The sequence below is a fragment of the Neophocaena asiaeorientalis genome, unplaced genomic scaffold, assembly GCF_003031525.2.
Source record: "Neophocaena asiaeorientalis asiaeorientalis breed wild unplaced genomic scaffold, Neophocaena_asiaeorientalis_V1.1 scaffold177, whole genome shotgun sequence".
NCBI lineage: Eukaryota > Metazoa > Chordata > Mammalia > Artiodactyla > Phocoenidae > Neophocaena > Neophocaena asiaeorientalis.
The window spans coordinates 4961250-4983104 of NW_020172779.1; the positions used below are offsets into that span (position 1 = coordinate 4961250).

The following is a 21855-nucleotide window of genomic DNA, read 5'->3' on the forward strand; positions in this document are numbered from 1 at the left end:
TAATAAAAGAAATGCATTATAAACTTAATGATCATTTTATAGTTAATAAATATCTTTTAAGTTATTACATTGACAATAAAATAGTACCATGAGATACAAAAATGATAAATATTAATGAATTACACCTATGGATCAAGATGGATGAATTTTGGCAGCAAAAGGTTGAGTGAAGAAGACGAAGTCATACTGAGCATCATACCATTTTCATATAATTCAAAAACTAAGGGCAAGTAAACATATAGATCATAATATATATATGTGGTATATTGTAAAGAAAAGCAACAGAATGATTAAGAAAAAGAAAAAAAAATTCAAGACAGTATTTACTTGTAATGCAAACACAGGTGAACAGAATCAGGGAAGAAGCATAAAGGGAATGGCCACGGCATGGAGTATAATATACATGTTAGGGTGGGTGGCAGGTTCACCGATATTTGTTTTACTACTGTATTTCACAACTTACATGCAAGTTACATCAAAGCTTTATTCCTGAAAATTTTTAAATGCTGATGACATGAACTAGGTATAATCTCTTCAAAGGGCATTATGGCAATAATATCAAGAGCTATGAAAATATTCTAAAGATAAGTATCTTACAATAAAGCTAAAAAATCACCAAAAATATATTTTGGGGAATTTATCCTAAGAGCATAATTTGACAAAAACAAAAGCTTTTGTATGAAGATATTCAGAGAGAATTATTTGCAAGAAATTAAAATTGGAAACAAATGCCTGCCCACAGGGAAATAATAAGGTAAATTCAATACTGCCTCAGGTAACATTTTCAAAAGAAATGATTATGATGTTTGAGAGATGCATGCAAAAATCTATGATATGATATAATATTATGTGGAGCAGGCAGTCAAGAAGAGAAAGTAGTTGTGTTACAGGCTGCATTTACTGTAGTCAAGAAGTTTTGTATATAATTATGGTTACATTATTTATAAAAAAACAAATTTAGTCTTTTATTTTGAGGTTAAGCCTACTACAAAAAAACAAAACAAAAAAAAAGAAATGAAAGCTATTGGAAGGAATCTGATGAATGGATTTTTGAAAAAACAAATCTAGAAGTAAGCCTAATATTTAAAAAGGACCATAATAAAGTAAAAATCAAATGAAATACTTTGAAAAACTCTATTCCTTTGCTGACATGTGTTATAATCTGATACAATCTAGTATTTTATACTGGCTACTTCTAAACTTTATAGCTGTTCTCTTCAAAATAAAGCAACACACCTTAAAATAGTGATATCGCGTGAACTTTCTCCATCAACCCAAGTGAATGCAATATATCTTACCTGGAGTTGACGGCCTTTCAAGCATGTTTAAATGATGGGAAATGAACGCCTGGCTATCATGAACAGTATCCATATCAATCTCCTCCTCATCTTGAGAGCTTGAAAACTAAAACACACACATATAAAACAAAGGAGCAAAAGAGCCATTATATCACTTTATGTTTGGATTTTTGCTCTTAAGAAAGGTAGCAGAAAGGCCACAGGATATACCCCCAAAAAATCTTAAAAGGAAAAGTAGTCTTTTTCTCAAAAAGTATTAAGAGAAAGAAAAGATTATTTGGTTCAGCCTCCAAAAGAAGCTGATTGGAAATTACAGGAAATATAATAGCAACTAAAATCTGTTCCTATGTTGTGGGAAGAAATAGTGAGCTGTGGTAGACTGTGCACACACAGTTCCTCCTCCAAACAGAGAAGAAGTATGTGACAATAGAAGTTTAACAAGCGGCTGGAATGTCTTAGATGGACATTTGAGTTCTTTTATGGTTCAGTCTGTCCCAACTGTTCCTGCTAAGGAAAAACCATTGCAAGAATTCAAAAAGATTTACAAGAAGGTGAATATCCTACACTGTTAATACAGGTTTAACCTGTATTTCTTACTCTGATTTTGAGTTTGACTTTACTGCTATCCTCATTCTTCTCCAGTATTTGACCAGGTTCTAGTGGGGACCCCAGTGGTGTATCAGCCTTCCTCTTCACTCCCTGCTGATGAGCTGATATATTACATGATGCTTCCTTGGCAAGGTGATCATCTTCCTGTGGCAATATTCAAGATCAAAATTAGATTTCTGAAGACAAGTAGCTCATGTTATAGCTGAAAACTAATACCTATAGCAACCATGCAGATTAGAGCATGCCCAGTGCCTAAAAGTAATCAGCAATGGGCTTAAAATAAATCTCACCTTTTCCTATCTGCTGGTCTTTTTGGGGGGGAGAAGGGAGACAGTAAAGTGAACTTTTAAAGCTTTCCCCAAAGCATATATCTTTTGGTGTCATTTTCTTCTTTTATCCTAAAGACTCCAAGTATGAAAGTGGATAACTTAATATACATGGGCAAGAATTATAAACATCTTCATTTCCACTGGTTTCTAAATATTCAGATATAAAAGAGCTCTTTAATGAGACTCTTTTTTTTTCTATTAAAAGATGTGTCTTACTTCTTCATAACCCAAACTCTAGGATACATTTTAAATTTATAACAAGTAAGTATGGTTATATTTCAGAAAATCTAGGTGGATAAGTACTTTTAAATGACTATTACTAACTAGCATAAAGAGAAATTTGAGTTTTAAAGTGTCAAAACACCAGTAGGGAATTGCCAGGCAAGTAATCTGGTCTAAATATTGGTGAAAAATGAAGCTTCAAGTACTGGGGACATTTTGTCATCAATAAGAAAATCATTTCTGGAAAACTTTCTTTAAATTACAGTAAAATAATTGATATGACCCTAAAGGTCTTTCTACAAAAAGTCTGGTAATTTCATAATGCATAGTTGGAAATAAAAGCTTTTCTAAAAGCACACATACACATACATGTAAATTTAAAAATATAATGCATACTCTCCTCCCAAAATCAGCAGATTACGCTTTTACCTGACCATTCATTGTTATTTATTTGATTCAATAAGCATTTTCCAGGCACCCTTCATATGTTTAGAATTGTGCTATTATGCAAAGTAGCAAAAAAAAAAAGTCAAGGCCCTGTGTTCAAACAGCTTGCCATTACAATATATGGACAAGATAGGTTAATATGTAATAGGTTAAATATTCATTTCAGTATTCTACTACTCAAAGTAGAAATTCTATGCTCAAGTACAAAAAAATCATTGTCATCACAAAAAAAGAAGTAAATGGACTAGCAGCACATCATTTGTTATGTGCAGCTCTGTATCAATAGCTGTCAGTAGCACTTTACAAATTGTGAGTGCTAAACTAATGCCAGCTAGCAGTTTTCTAAATGGCACAAGAAGCTGTTAGTGGCTTTAAAATTCACCAGTTCAAAAGAAACAATTCTCTTCTTCAGAGCTCTACATAATAAAACTACACCTTCTATAACACATGTGATTCTTACAGGGTTCTGAAATCCAACTAGCTGTGTGTGACTATTTGGATTAATCGCAGCTTCTTGGTTGCCTGCTATGGCCTCTGGAATTATGGTTGGATTCAAGACAGCTTTTTTCTCTTTCAGATTAAGGACCAAGCCAAGTTCTGGCAAGGGTAAGCAGGAAGGTCTACTGAGGCCAAACAGTGTGAAGTACAAGTCCACAGCACCACACCGTAACCGCCAGTCATGTGAAGTACCTAGGAAGTAAATAACAGTAATAATAAAAAGTCAACATACACGTTTATCCATACATTTTTCAAATGCTCCAGAACCTGTACAGAGGGAAGGGATGAGAGGGTTATGATACCTAAAGGAGCCACCTATTGACCTAGGCCCCGATGGCAAACCCTCCACTCTAAAGACGCTTCTTATAACATGGGAACCTACAACTGCTACAGAAACAATAAATGTTCAAATGCAATCATGAATCTTACAACTGGAAATATTTTATTCTTTCATTCTTCCTACAAAATAAAAATTAGACACCTAGCATAAATCTAATGTTCCCAAAACAGTGTTTTTTCTGGCTCTAAATCCTCCTTTTATTTATTTATTTATTTTTTTGCTATATGCGGGCCTCTCACTGCTGTGGCCTCTCCCGTTGCGGAGCACAGGCTCCGGACGCGCAGGCTCAGCAGCCATGGCTCACGGGCCCAACCGCTCCACAGCATGTGGGATCTTCCAGGACCGGGACACGAACCTGAGTCCCCTGCATCGGCAGGCAGACTCTCAACCATTTAGGGCCGCCAGGGAAGCCCTAAATCCTCCTTTTAGTTCCTCCTCGTTGGTAACTGCTCCACATTCATTCATTCTCTGTTTATCTTGTCTGATTTTCTTCTTGAATAGCTTGTTAGGAAGACGGCACACCAAAAGCCTTCATGAACCCTACCACTGGAAACAAATTCTCCTAACCCTCAAATTTATTACTTTCAGGTTTTAAATACAGTAAGAAACCCTACAACTATTTGAAATAACACAATTCTAAACTTTGACTTATTTTAGAGAAGGAAACTATTTTGCTAAACACCTTCATGTTTGTGTTGTTCTAGTAGGTATTTATTTTAAAAAAACAAAAAAACAAAAATAAGCAAACACCGGAGATGGCAACAGGTCATAAAACATGTATTAACCAGAAGAAAACTGCATCTGCAGAAATTCAGTTTAAAGTAGAGACACTTTCCAAGTTCTCTGATGAGTCTCAGTGTCTTCATCTCCAAAATAAGGGTTTTGGTCTCAGATTATACCTTACCCTATAGCAACAAAAGACCAGAGCACAGTGACCTCAGAACTCTTCCTCACTTGCCTTCTTTTCCCCAGTGGAACACTCCAGGTAGATACTGCCACCAAACAGAACTGTCAAGGTGAAATTATCATCTAGGTTTAGATAATTTCTATGGTTTCTAGGCAGAATCTAAAATGACTTAGAGAATTTAAAACATGTGAGAATAAGAAATATTCTTCTGGATGAGAAAAATAAACCATATAAATACTTAATTTTGGCCAAGAAATGTGGTTTCAAACGGGTACCATAATGTTTTAAAAAGGAGAAACAAAAAGGAAAGAAGTTGCTACAGCAAACTTTAGACAGCATAAATATTAAGCTTTGTGGTTTTCAACAACAAATATGAGAATAAGTAAATACACTGTAAGCAAGTACGATTTTGATAAGATTTACTCTGACAGATAGGTAACTATTATATTAACTATGTGCAAAGAACATCCACATGGATTTATAATTTTAATTTACAGAGTTCTTACTATATACTACACACTTGCTTGGCAATATGCATGCCATTAAACAGCTATCAATCCCATTTGAGACATCTTCAGTTTTGCTACTGTGTGATAAGGTAACAGATACATAACACTGCTGGAAGCAAGAGAAAGAGGCAGGAGCTCGAGAAGTATGAGTTTTTATATCATAAAAACTACAGAGAAACCAGAAATCGGAAGAACAGTACAGAGTGAAGGTAAGGATTTTTTACTGGAAATCCATTTCCTTCTCTGGAATATCCATATTTGGACACTTTAATGGACTGACATTGCCTAGTTTTTTGTAGGCACTCATTATTCTTCTCAAAGAATTTTACATATGTAAATGTTCCACAAAGGATAGGTATCAGATTCCTGGGCCTTTTATTACAAAGGCTGGAGGGGCTCAACCCTCTCAGGAAAGGGAGGGAATCCGGCCAGAGCAGCTAGCCCTGTATCTATCTATTTATTCATGGGTATAGCAAGAAAAGTGGTGAATCTCAGGCACTTTATCAGTAAAGAAGCTAGAATGGCTTAGGGTGCATTTACACTGGAATAAAACTTAACCTTGAAGAGCAGTATTGTCCAATTATGTCCACTGCAAATAATGATCCTGGAATCTTTATATAATGTAGATGACATTGAAACAAGTCAGGCAACTGAGTATGAATTACTAAAAGTTTCTTAAAAAATTAATTTTAAAAAGCAAGTAGATAATGTATATTTTGATGAGCTAGGGTGTTGTTTTGTTTTTTGAAAGTCAGCTAAGGATGGTTACGCAGCACAGTGAATGAAAGCTGCTAAAAGCACTGAACCTCTAGGATATGGTTTTTGTTACTTTTTATTTCTATGTGGGCTTTTTGGTTTTGGATTTGTAAAGGTTTTGGTAGACCTTCAATTTGTAGGGAGGAATGAGGATTATTCTTCTGTTCCTGGGGGAAGTCCTTTATTAAATGTTTTTTTTCCCACAAAAAACTGACTTATAAATATTACAATTTAAGGCTGGTAAGAGGGAGCTAAAAAAATAAGCAGCGCTTCTGTTAAAATTATAAGACAGAAGAAAAATGAGAACATCATGTTTCAAAATCATGGCATAAAATCTTAAAATGGTTGTCACTTTATAGTGGAATATAGTCAGAAAAAACACTTCTGCTTACTTACTAGTCAGCTCTGTGATTTTGGGCAATTCAGCTGCCCAGGCCATAAAATGAGAACAATTAACTTAATCTTTAAAGTCCTCTCAGGTCTAAAACTCCATCATTTCAAATCAACCAATTCTATGGGAAATAAGCCCTGAAAGAGCTCCTGATTTCTACCCTCAGTGATAGCATTCTGAAGACCCTTCTTTAATCTTCTAGCTACCCCTCCCAACACAATCACTTATATGGCAAGGAATGCCCATATATATGGAAAAACAAGTCATTATTTTTTCCTCTCAGGTAAAAATGTTGTCCATTCTGGTCTCATTAGCAGTTATACTTTGGGACAAGCCCTGCTTACCTGAATCAGAAGAACAATGCTCAGTGTTGATGTTCTCTATTCAAATCAGAAAGTATCTAAAGACAAATCCTCCAAATAACAAATCTGATCTTAAAAAAGATCATCACTTCATTTTCTGAAGTAATTGATGTTAAAGCTGATCAAGCCAAAAAGCTGCTAAGAAGAAAGCTCACTTTAAAAGCCACCATCTTCAGGACATTTTTCTTTTTTTGGCTGCACCCTGTGGCTTGTGGGATCCTAGTTCCCCAACCAGGGATCAAACCTGTGCCCCCTGCAGTGGAAGTGCAGAGTCCTAAGCATTGGACTGCCAGGGAATTCCCCAGGACATTTTTCAATAAACCCAGCACTCCTTACTGATGACAGAAGCTTAAAAATTTGTACAGCTAGGCCACACAAGTATGACTGCCATATGGTAGTTCTGTCCTGATCTTTCTGTCTATCTTACACTAAAGTAAAAAAACACAGCAAATTTCATATATATTCATGTGTACATTTACATATATAATTTCTGACAAAAAAATGAATTATGTCTAATAAAAATGTTTTAATTTTCTTCCACCATTCCTATTTCTAAGAGGAAGGGTTTGGGGGGAGAGAGAAACAGAGGGGCGGAACTTTGAAATCTGATGTTAATATCAAAATTGTTTATTTTCTTATTCCGAAACCTGGCAAATCCTACCGAACTGAATTTTAAGTAGTCCTTCATTCTACCCTCTAGAGCGCAGCCTAAACTTTCAAACATTAAAAGTTATGATGTAAATAAACAGCCTTCAATGTTCTGAATAATTACATAAATGTTTTTATGTCATTCTTACAGTGAAGTGCCGAACAATGAAGAGCAGCTTGTGAGTAAGGGCTAAAATTTCCTTCATGATGATATAGTATCTCTTCAATGAATGCTTATTATCTTAAGGGGGAAAAAAAGCACTGTTAAGCAGGCAAGACCAGAGAAAGTAGTTACATTTTAAAATATAGTATTTTAGACATTGTGGGCCTTTTGGTCTCTGTTCAATTACTCAGCTCTGATGCTGTAGTGTAAAAGTTGCCATAGACAATACGTAAGCAAATGAGCAGGACTGTGTTCCAATAAAATTTTATTGGTGGATGCTGACATTTTAATTTCATAAAACTTTCAGGTGTCATGAGATACTATTAACATTTTTTCCAATCATTTAAAAATGCAAAAGCCATTCTTAACTTATGGGCTGTACAAAAACAGACGGTGGGTCAGATCTGGCCCTAGAGCCACTGTTAGCTGACCTCTACTCTAGATGACATATATACTTTGAAATCTGTAGAAATGAATTAGTACAAGTACATAAAAATTTACAACTGAAATTTACTGATGACCATGCTAATGAATAACATATTGATGGGACATCATCATGCAGCATTAATTTACTGCACACAGTTCCAAACACTTACCTGGCTGTCAGTTTATATGTAACTCTGTCAATATCAGCGCCAGTGGAGAATTTATTCTCAAACTGAACATTTATTAAACATGATTTAAGGTCTACAGTATTACAAAAAATTTAGTCTAGTCCGGCGGCCATTTCTATAGAATGAGACACAGTTACAAATAAATACTGGAATTGCTGTAATAAATTTATTTGCCATGGAAAAATGATGTGTAATTATTTTAAACAAATTACTATATTATAATTAGTTAACATTTTTTATTACTGTGATTAAAATTTTGAATTTTGTATTTTATGTTCAGTAATTTGATTTGTGAATTTTATAAAGAATGACTTTACACCTGTTGCAGTTGTTATAACTGGGAAATAAACACTATACTGACTTAAAAAAAAGCACCAATAAAAATTTCTGATTCTTAGGTTTTTATTTTTTAAATGAATTTTTAAAATTACTGTCATGTTGAGCTATAATCCAGTACTTTACCTAAAAGCTACAAAAAGTAGTATCTCATATATTTTGAATTTTGAAACATTTTTCTTTGGGAAAGGAAAACGATTTCTTTCAGTGTGCAAAAAAATACATACGGCTAACAGAAGTCAGACAGGTCATAATTCCACCTGCTCCTCGCTGCCTAAAGGATAAAACACAAATTCCTGAGGCCCTTTGCTTTTGGATCCTAATCTATCTTTCCAGATAACACTCACTATTTTCCAAATACCCTTTCGGAACTCAAAGGTTTTACATATACTTAATTCTCTTACCTAAAATGTCTTTCTCCTGATAAACTCTTTTCCATTCCTCAAGAGCTGGCTCAAATATCACCACTCCATGAATAGTCCAGCATTCCAGGCAGGGCTCACGGTTCTGTTCTTCAGGTTACCAGGGTATTTTGCTCTTCTCTTTATTTTAGCAACTACCTGTTTGTATTATGGTCTATCTGTTCCTATGTCTCTCTTTCCATTATACTAAGTTAATGGAAAAGGCATCTTTGTATGCAAAAACATAGCACAGGGGCTTCCCTGGTGGCGCAGTGGTTGGGAGTCCGCCTGCCGACGCGGGGGATGCGGGTTCGTGCCCCCGTCCGGGAAGATCCCACATGCCGTGGAGCGGCTGGGCCCATGAGCCATGGCCGCTGAGCCTGCGCGTCCAGAACCTGTGCTCCGCAACGGGAGAGGCCACAGCAGTGAGAGGCCCGCGTACCGCACAAAAAAAACAAAAAACAAAAAACATAGCACAATGGCAAACAGGAGGTACTCAAGAAATAACTGATGAATAAATTAATCCATGAAACCCTTAAAAAGAATTGCCCCTGGACAATGTAATATTTTTAACTAAAAATAAAACTATTTAAGATTTTTAAGCAATGAGGGATGAAGACTATATAATGTGAAAGATGTTTCTCTTTAAAAATGTGTTACTTTCTGTGGAGGATTATTACTTTAAAAGCTGTATGGGAACTATAAGGACATTTTTGGGGACAACTGAGGAAACCTGAATATGGGATATATATGATAATGGTATTGTGTATATGCAGGAGAATGTCCTTATTCTTAGGAATATATACTTAGTATTTTGGGGAAAGTATCATGAGGCAACTTATTTTCAAATGATTCAGAAAAAGAGGGTTTGTAACATATACACAGAGAGTGAAAAGAGAGAAAGTAAATATGGTAAAATGTTAACAGCTAGTTAACAGAGCTGAAAATATTCAATATATGGTTATTCTTTATACCATTTTTAAATTTTTTCTAAGCTTTGAAAATTTTAGAAACAAAATGGTGGGGAGAAAATGTTATATGGGAAAATTAAACCAGTGAATGAGTTAAGATACCTAATATGAGTATGCATGTGTACATACATCTATAGTTGTGTGTGTGTGTGTGTGTGTGTGTGTGTGTGTGTATTTTCACAGCAAAAACTGTTAGGAAGATACCTGAGTAGCGCCCAAAACTCAAGGATAAGTGGAGCTACCACACAGCAGGCAGAGTGCAGATACCAGGCAGTCCTGGCTTCTTGAGAGTAGAAGTATGAGAACCCTCCTTCTGGCACAGAGCCATTAAAATCCCCCCGGTACATTTCTAAAAAGAGTATTACTAATAGTCATTGAATGATATATCAATTTTTTAAAAAGCACAAATGTGATTTCTTAGTTCATCTTACTTTCAAACTAATTTCAATTTTCTAAATCCTGTTTCTATGTATCCTACCGCAATTAATCTCTTATTGAAAAGTTTCTGAAACCAGCTAAGCAAAGAAACTTTGATTCCTCAAGAGTACCTGATGACCATCTCATAAGATGATCCTTCCTTAACTGCCATGATACGTCTCCATATATTTTAAATGAGTTCAAAAATTTTATAACTAAGCAAAGTCAACACCTCTCAAATCCACCTTGGAACAGGACAAAAATAAATGAATGAATATAATTAAATCCTTATCACCCACAATTTATTTGTTCTCTATGTAAATCAAGATAATGCTTATCTCAAGTGATGTGATAACCCAGGAACCCCAATAAAGAGTAAGGGGCAGGTAGAGTTCCAAAGGATTTAGGGACTTAGATGATGCTCTAGCTCCTTTTGTTACAAGTGAGTTCTCATTAACATTTCTTAAAACAGTAACTGTTAAGAAGATAATATAGCAATGTGAAAAATTCTCATGATAAAATGCAATTTAAAAACTTCACTACAACTATGTCCATACACATATACACAAAAAGCAATTTTTTTCCCTAAAGACCAAATACACTCAAATCTGAACAGTGGAGATATAATGAAATTATATAGTATTTTCCTTTTTTGTTATTTTGTGCAGACAAACTCTGCAACATGATACTACTTATTATTGGAAAAAAAAACTTTAAAGGAATTTCTTAGATCAGATTCATTTATGTATCCCAGAGGCCCAGGCTTGGAAGGGAAATGGGCAACCTTCTAAACAATCTTCCCTAATGCCCAATGTTCTCCAAAAACATTAAAAAGAAAAACAAAACCAAAAAACCCTCCCAATTATTTGTGCCACTCCCACTATTCATATTGCTCCCAGTTATTTATCTGAGGAACCAAGCAAAAAACTGTTTATGACCATGGCCTCACTGATCTGTTCTGTTTAGATTATTGGCACAGAGAATTCCAAACTGAAGCAGTAACTGTACTTTATACTGAACACTATCAAAAATAAATAGTAAACATCAATCAGACCTTGAGTTTGTATAACCACAATCTTCCAATGGGCTTCAAATGTTTTACAGAGATTGTCTCATTAATCTTAAACACACATTTATTTTGTCCATGAAATCTTCCCTAGAAGGCGATATGAGAATTCTTTGTACTTCATTATGCCTTCCTCAAAGTTGTAATCCATCACAACCATGGAATCATGCATTCTTATTAAGAATATATTCAACACAGTACAGAGTTTGTGCCACATATTAACTACTGAATGATCCTTTACAAGTTTGTGAACTTGTGTGCTCATCCCCTGGATCTAAATGACAGTAATCACAACATTCTTTAAGGTTACCACAAGTAGCAAAATATAAAACATTATGTAAACAGTAGCACTTATTCTTCTAGGTATTAGGGAAAATATGAGAATAATAATTTGGCAAAATCGACATAAACTGGATTATGTGTTGTTTTCTGAATATTTTGAGGACAAGGGCCATTCTATTTTCAATTTTATTAAATTTCAATGAAATATCTACTATGGTGCCTTTCCTTGGGGTTATTGGACTATGATTATGAAACTGAGGGACAGAAGTTATACAACCACAACATCTCAGTGATAGTAAATTAAATAATTTTTGAAAAAGAATCAGAACTTGGTATTTAGTTGTGATTCAGTGAAGCAGTCACTAATAAGATAGGCAGGGCAAGTTATTTTCCAATATTCTAGAAAGAAGGTAAAGTGACATATTTATTAGAACGAGTACCCACTGCTCCCTCACCATCTATCTGTAACAACTTGTCTTTAAGCAAAACACTTTTCAGCCTAGCTTTTGATTGAATTTTAAATCAAAACCACTGAATTTTAAATCAAAACCAGTATTACAATTCCAACATATCAGAGACATAAGGCAAATTTTCTTTACATATATACTACAGTTAGAAGTCAATAGGAAAAGACCAATAATTCAATTAAATAAAAATGGCAAAGAATATGAATGACTTACATGAAAGGAACTATAAATAGCTGACATATATGAGAAGTATAATGATATCATTACTATGTTAGTATAACAACATTTTTGAGCACATAATATGAAGTAGTTACTGTGTTTTACAAATATGAACTCATTTAATTTTCAGTTTGCAGAAGTAGGTACCATCATCACCTGCATTTTAAAAATGAAAAACGATAGGCTTAGACAAGTCACATTGAGAGTAAGTCATCCAGCTGAGACTTAACCCTCAGCAAACTAGTTCCAGAGCTCATGCTTGGGAGCACTAACCGCCTCTTGACTTCACTTAAATAATGGAAATTAAAACTGTGATGAGATACCATGATCTCCAAGGTACAGAACAGTAACAATACGCACTGCTCTGAAAAGGATACACAAGAAATGAGTTACCTCTGGGAAAGGCCTCTAGGAGGCTAGGGAAAAGAGGTGAGAAGCCATTTTTTCAACCCTCTGTAACCTTCTGAAATAACAATAATATTTGCAAATTCATGTCTACAGCTCTTTAAACATTTGGGACACTTTCCCATAAATTAATATTTTTGTTTCCTCAACCACCCTGTGGGGCAAAGTGAGTATCTATGTCCTTAGCAAATATAATCACAGCCACTACTGTGAAGGTAAGTATTCTCCTTAAAAAAAAAAAAAAGGACAAAAATTAACCACAGTTCTTTAGTATGGATAACCTGTTATAAAATGAAAATACCCCAATAATAAAAAAAATTTTTTAAGCCATTGCTGTCTTACCAGAATTCATAAGTTTCCAAAGTTGATCTACCAAAGCTTCATTGCATAAGGGAGACTCCATGTTCTTGGTAAATGGTGGGTTCTTAGTTAACATGTTTAGAATCTTATGTCTGAAAGATAAAGAAAAATTAAATTTTTGCTAACCATTAAATAAAAACTTTTGAAAATTATCTGCAGTTCCTCCTTCCTATTTTATCCTCTCTCTTCTGAGATCTAGCTTTGTGTTTTAGTTCCATTTCAAAAGACATTATGTTGCATTCTAAACATTTACTATTGTTTTTTTACTAAAAAATTCTGGTGGATTTGTTCTCTCTAAAAGTGCCTTAGGGTACAATGAGGTCTTCTAAAACCTGAGTCTATATATTCCTAACCAACATTTCCTATCCCACTTCTAAAATGAACATTTTACTCTTCTTAGAAAAGTTTACAAAAAGGACTGGTTAGTAAATATAAAAATCTTAAAATGAGGCAAAAAAAAAATCACATGTAGGCCAAGAAGTCTACATTTGAGACAATAAATATAAACTTTATTATTATAGTAACTTTGCAAAGCATAAAAATGTGCAGCACTATTTTAAATATGGAGATTGCAAAAAGGTTTCCTCAAAATAAGCTGAAGCTTAAGAGAGTCAATTAAGAAAAGTATCCTCACAGAGGGTAGGAGTTAAACTCCACTATTGGAAGTTTTTATCTTACATGAAAGGCTACCCAAACACATTATAGAGTCTTCTGAAAAATAGGACATGTGACCAATACAAAATTTGAAAAACAAATGCCCAAGGCTACAAGCAGGAGACACCATAAAAAAAGAATAGAGAAAGAAAAGGAGAAGCAAAGAAGCCACGGCAGTAGTCTAGCATTCAGGATAAAAGCCAGGTCTAGGACTAGGTCTGAGAAAGTCAAGATCTCAGAATAATGGAAGGCTTGGGTATAACTAAGGAAGAAAGAAACTTAGGTCACTATATTTGTTGAGGTTAGCAAGACCTTAAAGAAGGTGAACCTGGGAAATTTTTACGTTTAGTGGCAAGAGATCAAATTGGAATTGTACTTGAAAAAAAGATGGGAGGAAAGTAGAACTGCAAGGCTGTAGTTTAAGTCACTTAACCCTTTTTGGCTTCAATATCTTGTCTGTAAAACTGAAAGATGTGACTTTCACTGTTAACATACTTTTGTGATTTGAAATTTTAAGACTGAAGACTATTGAAAGGCTACGAGAACCAAACGTGAAATGTGGTTATAGATGCAATTGATACATAGGTAATACGAAAGGGGACACATACCTTATGGATATTTCATATCCATATTTTCATATCTTTATGAGTAAAGATATTTTCATATCTTTATGAGCAATTTCTGTTTGTAAGAATAGATCGGTATTACAGGTAAATAACACCGTTTGAAACGTGGATGGATTTTTCTTTAGAAGATGTTAATATTTTTAATTTGCATGAAGAAGAAAAGTTAAGTTTCTATCCGGCTGCTTCCCCAACTACCCCAAACACCAAAGTGGTAGGGCCCAACAAATAAAACTTTATGATATTTACTCAGATCATTACAAACTCTTTACAGCCATGCCAATGAATTGTAAATGGTACTCTGGGGATAGCTCTGAAATTATAATTAAAAGAGCAATAATGATTATTATGTGTACTACTTTTAGTAAATTAAGCATTTTTTCAAGTTATTTTTCTTTAAAGTTTAGATGATAGAAGAAAGGCTTTCACAAGGAAGTATTTATAACTGACTATACACTCAATGCAATACTCAGAGGAGATAAAGTTTAAGGGCAGAAAATGAGAATCTTATGCTTAATTTTTTAGAGATTAAACAAAATTCACAATAAGCATACACTTCAGATATACGAAACAGACCTGAAGCAAATCCTGAGAAAATCATGGGTTTATGCCACGTTCACGGTAGCAAAAACATCACATTATTTCCCTAAACAACTGACAAATTTCTTGGTGGACTAGTCCAATCCCATTGCCAATCATTATCTATAAGAAATGCAGTCAAATCAAAACCAGAAAAATGTTCAAAATCTCTCTGGAGAAAAGGCATTGAGTGTAAGTGTGTCCCTTGAGGAAATGATATATTGTGATCATATATGCATGCTTGATTCCAACATGAGAAGATAATTCCATGTCATCTTTAAAATAATCCTACCCAAATCTAAAGTATATTTAATAAGTTCTTCTTATTAATGTAAAAAGTAATATACATGCCTAGAAATGACCAGAAAGGAATAATCCAAAATGTTAAGAATTATTGCTCTGGTTGAAATAATTATACGCTATTTTTAAGTTGTCTTCTTAATGTGAGTTTATATTTTTCCAAATCTGAATGAGCATTTTAAGTTATTCCCATTGAAAGGAAACTGTAATTTTCAAAAATGTAAATTTCATTTGTTTTAAAAACAATGCACCAACGAAAGCACACTTACTTAAATTCTTAAGATATCCTAATAAAGAACTGATTTACAATCTGAAAATCTTTCATTTATTTATTTATTTTTGGCTGCATTGGGTCTTTGTTGCTGCGCTCAGGCTTTCTCTATTTGTGGTGAGCAGGGTCTACTCTTCGTTGCAGTGCAAGGGATTCTCATTGCGGTGGCTCCTCTTGTTGTGGAGCACGGGCTCTAGAGCTCAGGGTCAGTAGTTGTGGCGCACGGGCTTAGTTGCTCCGCGGCATGTGGGATCTTCCCGGAGGAGGGCTCGAACCCGTGTCTCCCGCATTGGCAGGCGGATTCTTAACCACTGGCTACCAGGGAAGCCCTGAAAATCTTCTATTGAGAGAAGACTATACAAGGAAAGCCAACAACCCTATTATTACATTTAAAACATCAAACCCAAATAAAAGACCAAGAACTTTCCCAAACATTTAAAAATAATTAAACAGCTTAAGGTTTTTTTCTACATACAGTTGTCACTACAGAGATAAAAACCACTTTTTTTTAACATATGAATTAAGTTAAACATATATATGATTAGAGGGGAAAAAATTATATCCAACCACTTGTTTAACATGTATTTAATTACCTATATGCAAAGCATCATGCTATGTACCAGACATACAGTGGCAAAAGGAGACAAGGTCCCTGTCTTTTTAAAACTATACTCTCATGGGGGAGACAGCAGTAACAAAAAAAATCAAACTATCATAATACACATACATAGGAAGTATGTATGTACTTGAGTAAAGGAACAACTGTAGGATTTTATGGGCAATTATGACTTGAGGGACCTGACCTAGTGCAGGTAGTCAATAAAGTATCCTTGTAGAAATGGTGTTCAAATTTAGCTTTAAAGCATAAAGGAGTAATTACAAGTAACTAATTTCTTTCCTCTAAATTTTAAGGTTTCAGCCCCCAAATTCTTTAGAGCTTTATCTAACTCTAAAAAAATCAGCAATTGTGATATACATAATAATACAGAAATTTTTAAAATCAACATCTAAAAAAATTTTAATTCTTATTAATGGCCATCTAACTATTAGGAGTTTAAAAATCAACCAAAAGCCATAAAAATAAAACGCTTTTTTGGGGGCAGGAAAGACGAATGTCACTGATTTTAAGACAGACAGAAACAGAAACGTTTACCTACATTTAAGATTAAGAATTCTATCCAATTAACACAGCAGAATATAGCAGTTCTATATGATGGCTACTCAACGAGTTTAAGAAAAAGTAACAGAACAGACTGGTGGTTGCCAGAAGCAGGAGCTGGGGGGTGGTGAAATGGGTGAATGGGGTCAAAGGGTACAAACTTCCAAGTTATAAGATAAATAAGTCATGGGGAGGTAATATATAGCAATGGTGACTATGGTTAGTAATACTGTGTTGCATATTTGAAAGTTGCTAAGAGAACAGATCTTAGAAGTTCTTATCAAAAGAAAATAATCTGTAACTATGTATGGTAATGGATGTTAACCAAACTTATAGTGGTGATCATTTTCTAAAACATAGAAATATGGAATCAATATGCTACACACCTGAAACTAATATGTCAATTACACCTCAATATAAATAGATAGGAAGGGAGGAAGGAAAAGAAAAGGTAATGATGGGGACAAAGAGAAAAGGACAGAGCTCCTATTCAAAGCATAAAAAATAGAGAAAAAAAAAACCCCCACAAAAATAGAGACAGATATCCCAAGACACTAAATAATACACACATACAATAACTGTTGATGTGGTAACACTCCTATCCTGTGATCATTCACTGCCATTAAAGACTTTTTTTAAGACGTGTTGAACTTTTTTTAACTATAACTATGGGCTAGATGATATTAAGTAAAGCCTAAGAGGTTCCCTATTCGTGATATAAATGAATCACATCACTTATGAAGTAAACACATCAAATATAATCATGAAATATATCTTTATACAGATTTTCAGTTTAGAATGTAAATAACAGTGCTCTTAAAATTTGAATGACATTAACAGCTCCACATTTCAAAAGCAATCATTTAGACTGTACAGTATATAATTTAGAAACATAACTACAAGTATTATATAATATTATAATCTGCTGAAAATGATCCTCAAATCACAATTTTAAGATCTCAGAAATATATGCCTTGGGGCTTCCCTGGTGGCGCAGTAGTTAAGAATCTGTCTGCCAATGCAGGGGACGTGGGTTCGAGCCCTGGTCCGGAAAGATCCCACATGCCACGGAGCAACTAACCCTGTGTGCCACAACTATTGAGCCTGCGCTCTAGAGCCCGTGAGTCACAACTACTGAGCCCACGCACCACAACTACAGAAGCCCGCGTGCCTAGAGCCTGTGTTCCACAGCAAGAAGCCTGTGCACCACAAGGAAGAGTAGCCCTTGCTCGCCTCAACTACAGAAAGCCCATGCATAGCAACAAAGACCCAATGCAACCAAAAATAAAAATAAAAGTAAATTAATTAAAAAAAAAGAGAAATATGTGCCTTGATGTTAGTTCTTGATGTGAATTGAAAACATAAATGAATACATGATAAGCTTTATTTATACTGTATTTATACTTTCTGTCCCTACTTGTCATCAGCAGCATCTTATTATAAACTTTCAAATGCATGAGCTCTGTCAGATAAAGAGATGAGGCTGGTTTCCTGCCTATTCTCTTTTATATGAATATTTACTTCAGAATGGGTGATTATGAGATTTTTGTCCATGTCAACCTTACCCCTGGTACACATCAATACAAGGACAAATTATCTAAAATACAATTCAGATCACAAATCAAGAACTATGAAATACAAAGAGAAGAACTTTGTACAAAGAATATTTATTTAATAAGCATCATTTAAAACACTTGAAATATAGATTTCAGTTAGCTGAAATCCCTTACATGGATTCTTCATGCTCAGATGCATTTCAGTGAAGTTAAAAGGCAGAGTTTATTTGTATGCTTTTTTAGATGAAAAATATCTGCCAACTGATGTGTAAAGTTGAAGAAGACAATGTCTCTAGGTCTGTGTTCTTATTTCTAGTTGGAAAAGCTAAAATCTAAATTATCTTCCAGCTTTCAAATTTCATTTTATGAGACTGAATTATTACAACATATGAACACAAATTTGAGTCTACTAGGTGTAAAGAAAGGACGGCAGAAATGGTAAAAATTTTAATCCTGCTCGAATACACTATAAATATCCTACTTTGCAAAAGAAAGCAGCAGAAATGAAGAAGAAAATACAAAAATGAAAATAGTTAACATGTCAGGACCAGGATTTTCTTTTATTATCCCTTATTTTCTAAATTTTTAACAATGTCATATTACATTTTTAAATCCTAAGTCCATTTATTAAAAATTAAGATTCTATATAAGATAGAAAGGAACAAATGGGATACATCAAAACACTGCTCTTGTTTACTTTTAAAATAGATTAAATCAATCGATACAGAGGTTTTAGGATAAGGGCTTTGTTCCTCCATGTGCACTAAAAACGGATACACAAGCTTTTCTTTAAGTTACAATAGAAATCACATGTAAAATTCAGGGAATTACCCTTAGTAACAATGTATTTTTAAAAATGTCTTTCCAAAGGCAAATAAAATAAAAAAGGACATGAGTAAATGGATAACACATTCCTGTATTTTCAAAAATTATATACATGTTCCATATACATGGAACAAGTATAATGCTCTGAAATTATTTACTTTAGGACTTACAAAACCAAAATATTACAGCATAAAAAAACTAACCTTACATAGGGTACAGGGTCATTCTGAATCATATTAAGTAGCCATTGCAATTCTTCATAACTCCTGTCCACTGAAAATAAAAATAAAGAAATACTTTTGTTGTTAATTATAACAAATTTAAACAAGTGACAAATAGGGAATTTACACTTAATATTTAGGATTCTGCCTTTAATATTTAGGATTCTGCCTTAGCCGTATTTCCAATCAGAGTTCAAGGATGCAGGTGATTCCTTACATGTTTTAATGCAACAGGCCACTTGGCAAATTTTACAAGTACTGTGCTATATATGTAGCCAAAACATAAAACAGGACCAAGAATGTATTTTCCACTAAGGCGCAAATCAACAGTAAATACAACATAAAACAAATTGTAATTTATTAAGAGCTCTAAATTAGAGATGATTAACTCTAAATGGAAATGTGTTTAAATTGTTTTTCTAGATGCTTAAGTCAAATTATAGAGAGGTTCGATACTCAATGGTATCTCAACTATATCATACAGTATGGTAAACTGTTTCTGCCCAAGTGGTTTCTTTCATTTAAGACAAAAGAGTAGCCTTAACTTTTCACTATAAGAAACAACTGCAAAACTAGTACTATAAATATAATTAACTTTAACAAAATAACTTATTAGCTATTTCCATTTACCTTTTCAAAAAGTATTACTTTTATGATTGAAAAGCTTTATTTTTAGAATTTTATTTCTAATATTTTCCACTTTTTCATTTTCTAATGAACAGGATTTATGGTTCACACTTAAACATCTCTCAATTAAATTACACTTATTAATTTAGCATTCTTTTTGGAAATCATAATATTAGCATTCTATTTGATTTCAGGTAGTACTAATTCATGAATTCTTCGTATTATATGATTTATGTGAGTGAACATCATTCATATACCTTGGCTGGGAATAATGGCATATTTGGTAGACCTCAAGATTTCCATATTTCACAAATTGGTAAAAGGCAAAATAAAACTGAAAACTGACATAGGATTACATTTTTTTTCTTGCCAAGAAATACGTGAAAAAACTTTCTTATTTTAACCAGCATTTTTTAAAAGAAAGACTACTTTAACCCTCAACAAAAAGGAAGAACAAATGACAGTCCTTTCTGAACTTGGGCCAACACATATAACACACACACTATATTGTTCTTACTCTTTTATAATGTCTTTCTAGAAGCAGTATTTCTATTGAAATTTACAAAAAATTATAAGGATTTGAGTATATTTTCCTCTACTTAACATGAGAAACTTAACCGATATCTCCTGAAGAATTTCCCTCACCCATTCCTCTCTTTCTACATTCAGATGAGAATGTTATCATAACTTCTTTATTCTTCCCATATTTTAGTATAATCTGGAATTTTAGATTTACATAGTTCTTATACTGACATGTTATTTTTTAAGAATTTCTTTGAAATTTGCATTACATTTTACAACCATGTTAACAAATATTTAAGCTTAGCTCTTTATTTTATAGGCATAGTTGCTTGTCACTGGGCCTTTCTTATCACACTTTCATCAATCTTGAGTTATTATTTTGATTCCTTTACAGGTCAGCTGAAAATTATCCTTCAGAATTTTGTTTTTTAAAATGTTACATAGGAAATGTACTTCTAAGTCTTCAAGGCTATAGGAACAACTTGGCAAAGTAGAAAATCTTAGGTCATAATTTTTCCTAAGCATTATGTTAGCCTGTGTTCACTGTCTTTTGAACTCTTCTTATTCTGAAGAAGTTACAGCCACAGTATTCTTTCACCTTGTACAATAACTGGGTTCTGATATTCCCAGGAACTTATACATTTTTTCCTTAACCTTAAAATTTTAAATTTCATCAGACTCTAGCTTAGGTCAGTCTCATTTACACTCTTTCAAAGTATTCTTTTATTTCTGGGATTATTGCTTTTCTTCCACCTGCTCTATTCTTTATGAGAATTTTTTTTTTTTTTTTTTTGCAGTACGAGGGCCTCTCACTGTTGTGGCCTCTCCCGTTGCGGAACACAGGCTCCGGACGCGCAGGCTCAGTGGCCATGGCTCACGGGCCCAGCCGCCCCGCGGCATGTGGGATCTTCCTGGACCGGGGCACGAACCCGTGTCCCCTGCATCGGCAGGCGGACTCTCAACCACTGTGCCACCAGGGAAGCCTTTTATGACAATTTTTGAAAATATTTTCATCACCTTAACTTTCTTCTCTGTATTTCTGAAAATGTTTTGAATATGTAGTGTTCTCTTATTCATCTTTTTCCTTGTTTTTTTTCAACTTCACAAAGCCTTGCCTAATCCCCCTCCTGAAGTTCCTACTTGTATCTCTTGCTCTACTTTCACAGACAACAGTTTTGACAGGTACAAAATGTTTTCTTTTCTTTTCTTTTTTTTTTTTTTTTGCGGTACGAGGGCCTCTCACTGCCGTGGCCTCCCTCACTGCAGAGCACAGGCTCCGGACGCACAGGCCCAGCGGCCATGGCTCACGGGCCCAGCCGCTCCACAGCATGTGGGATCCTCCCGGACCGGGGCACGAACCTGCGTCCCCTGCATTGGCAGGCGGACTCCCAACCACTGCGCCACCAGGGAAGCCCCAAAATGTTTTCTTGAAACCTTATGTAATTAGAAATTTCTCCCAAACCTTCTATTTCTTAAAATAACATGTAATTAAAGCTATAAA

General features: G+C 34.3%; 1 protein-coding gene across 10 annotated transcripts in view; it reads right to left on the minus strand.

The window, feature by feature from the left end:
- Positions 1–21855, minus strand: part of TAF2 (TATA-box binding protein associated factor 2) — an 81495-nt gene that overhangs the window by 13446 nt on the left and 46194 nt on the right. For 7 of the 10 annotated variants that reach the window (XM_024741231.1, XM_024741228.1, XM_024741226.1 and 4 more), the window contains 5 exons: positions 19188–19257; positions 13000–13109; positions 3366–3595; positions 1896–2051; positions 1299–1404 (listed from right to left, as the gene is read on the minus strand). In XM_024741231.1, coding sequence (XP_024596999.1) covers positions 1299–1404; positions 1896–2051; positions 3366–3595; positions 13000–13109; positions 19188–19257 — 672 coding nt within the window. Of the gene's footprint in view, positions 1–1298; positions 1405–1895; positions 2052–3365; positions 3596–12101; positions 12409–12999; positions 13110–19187; positions 19258–21855 lie in introns of those variants that run through there. The other 3 variants (XM_024741230.1, XR_003002728.1, XM_024741234.1) reach the window with 3 other exon arrangements.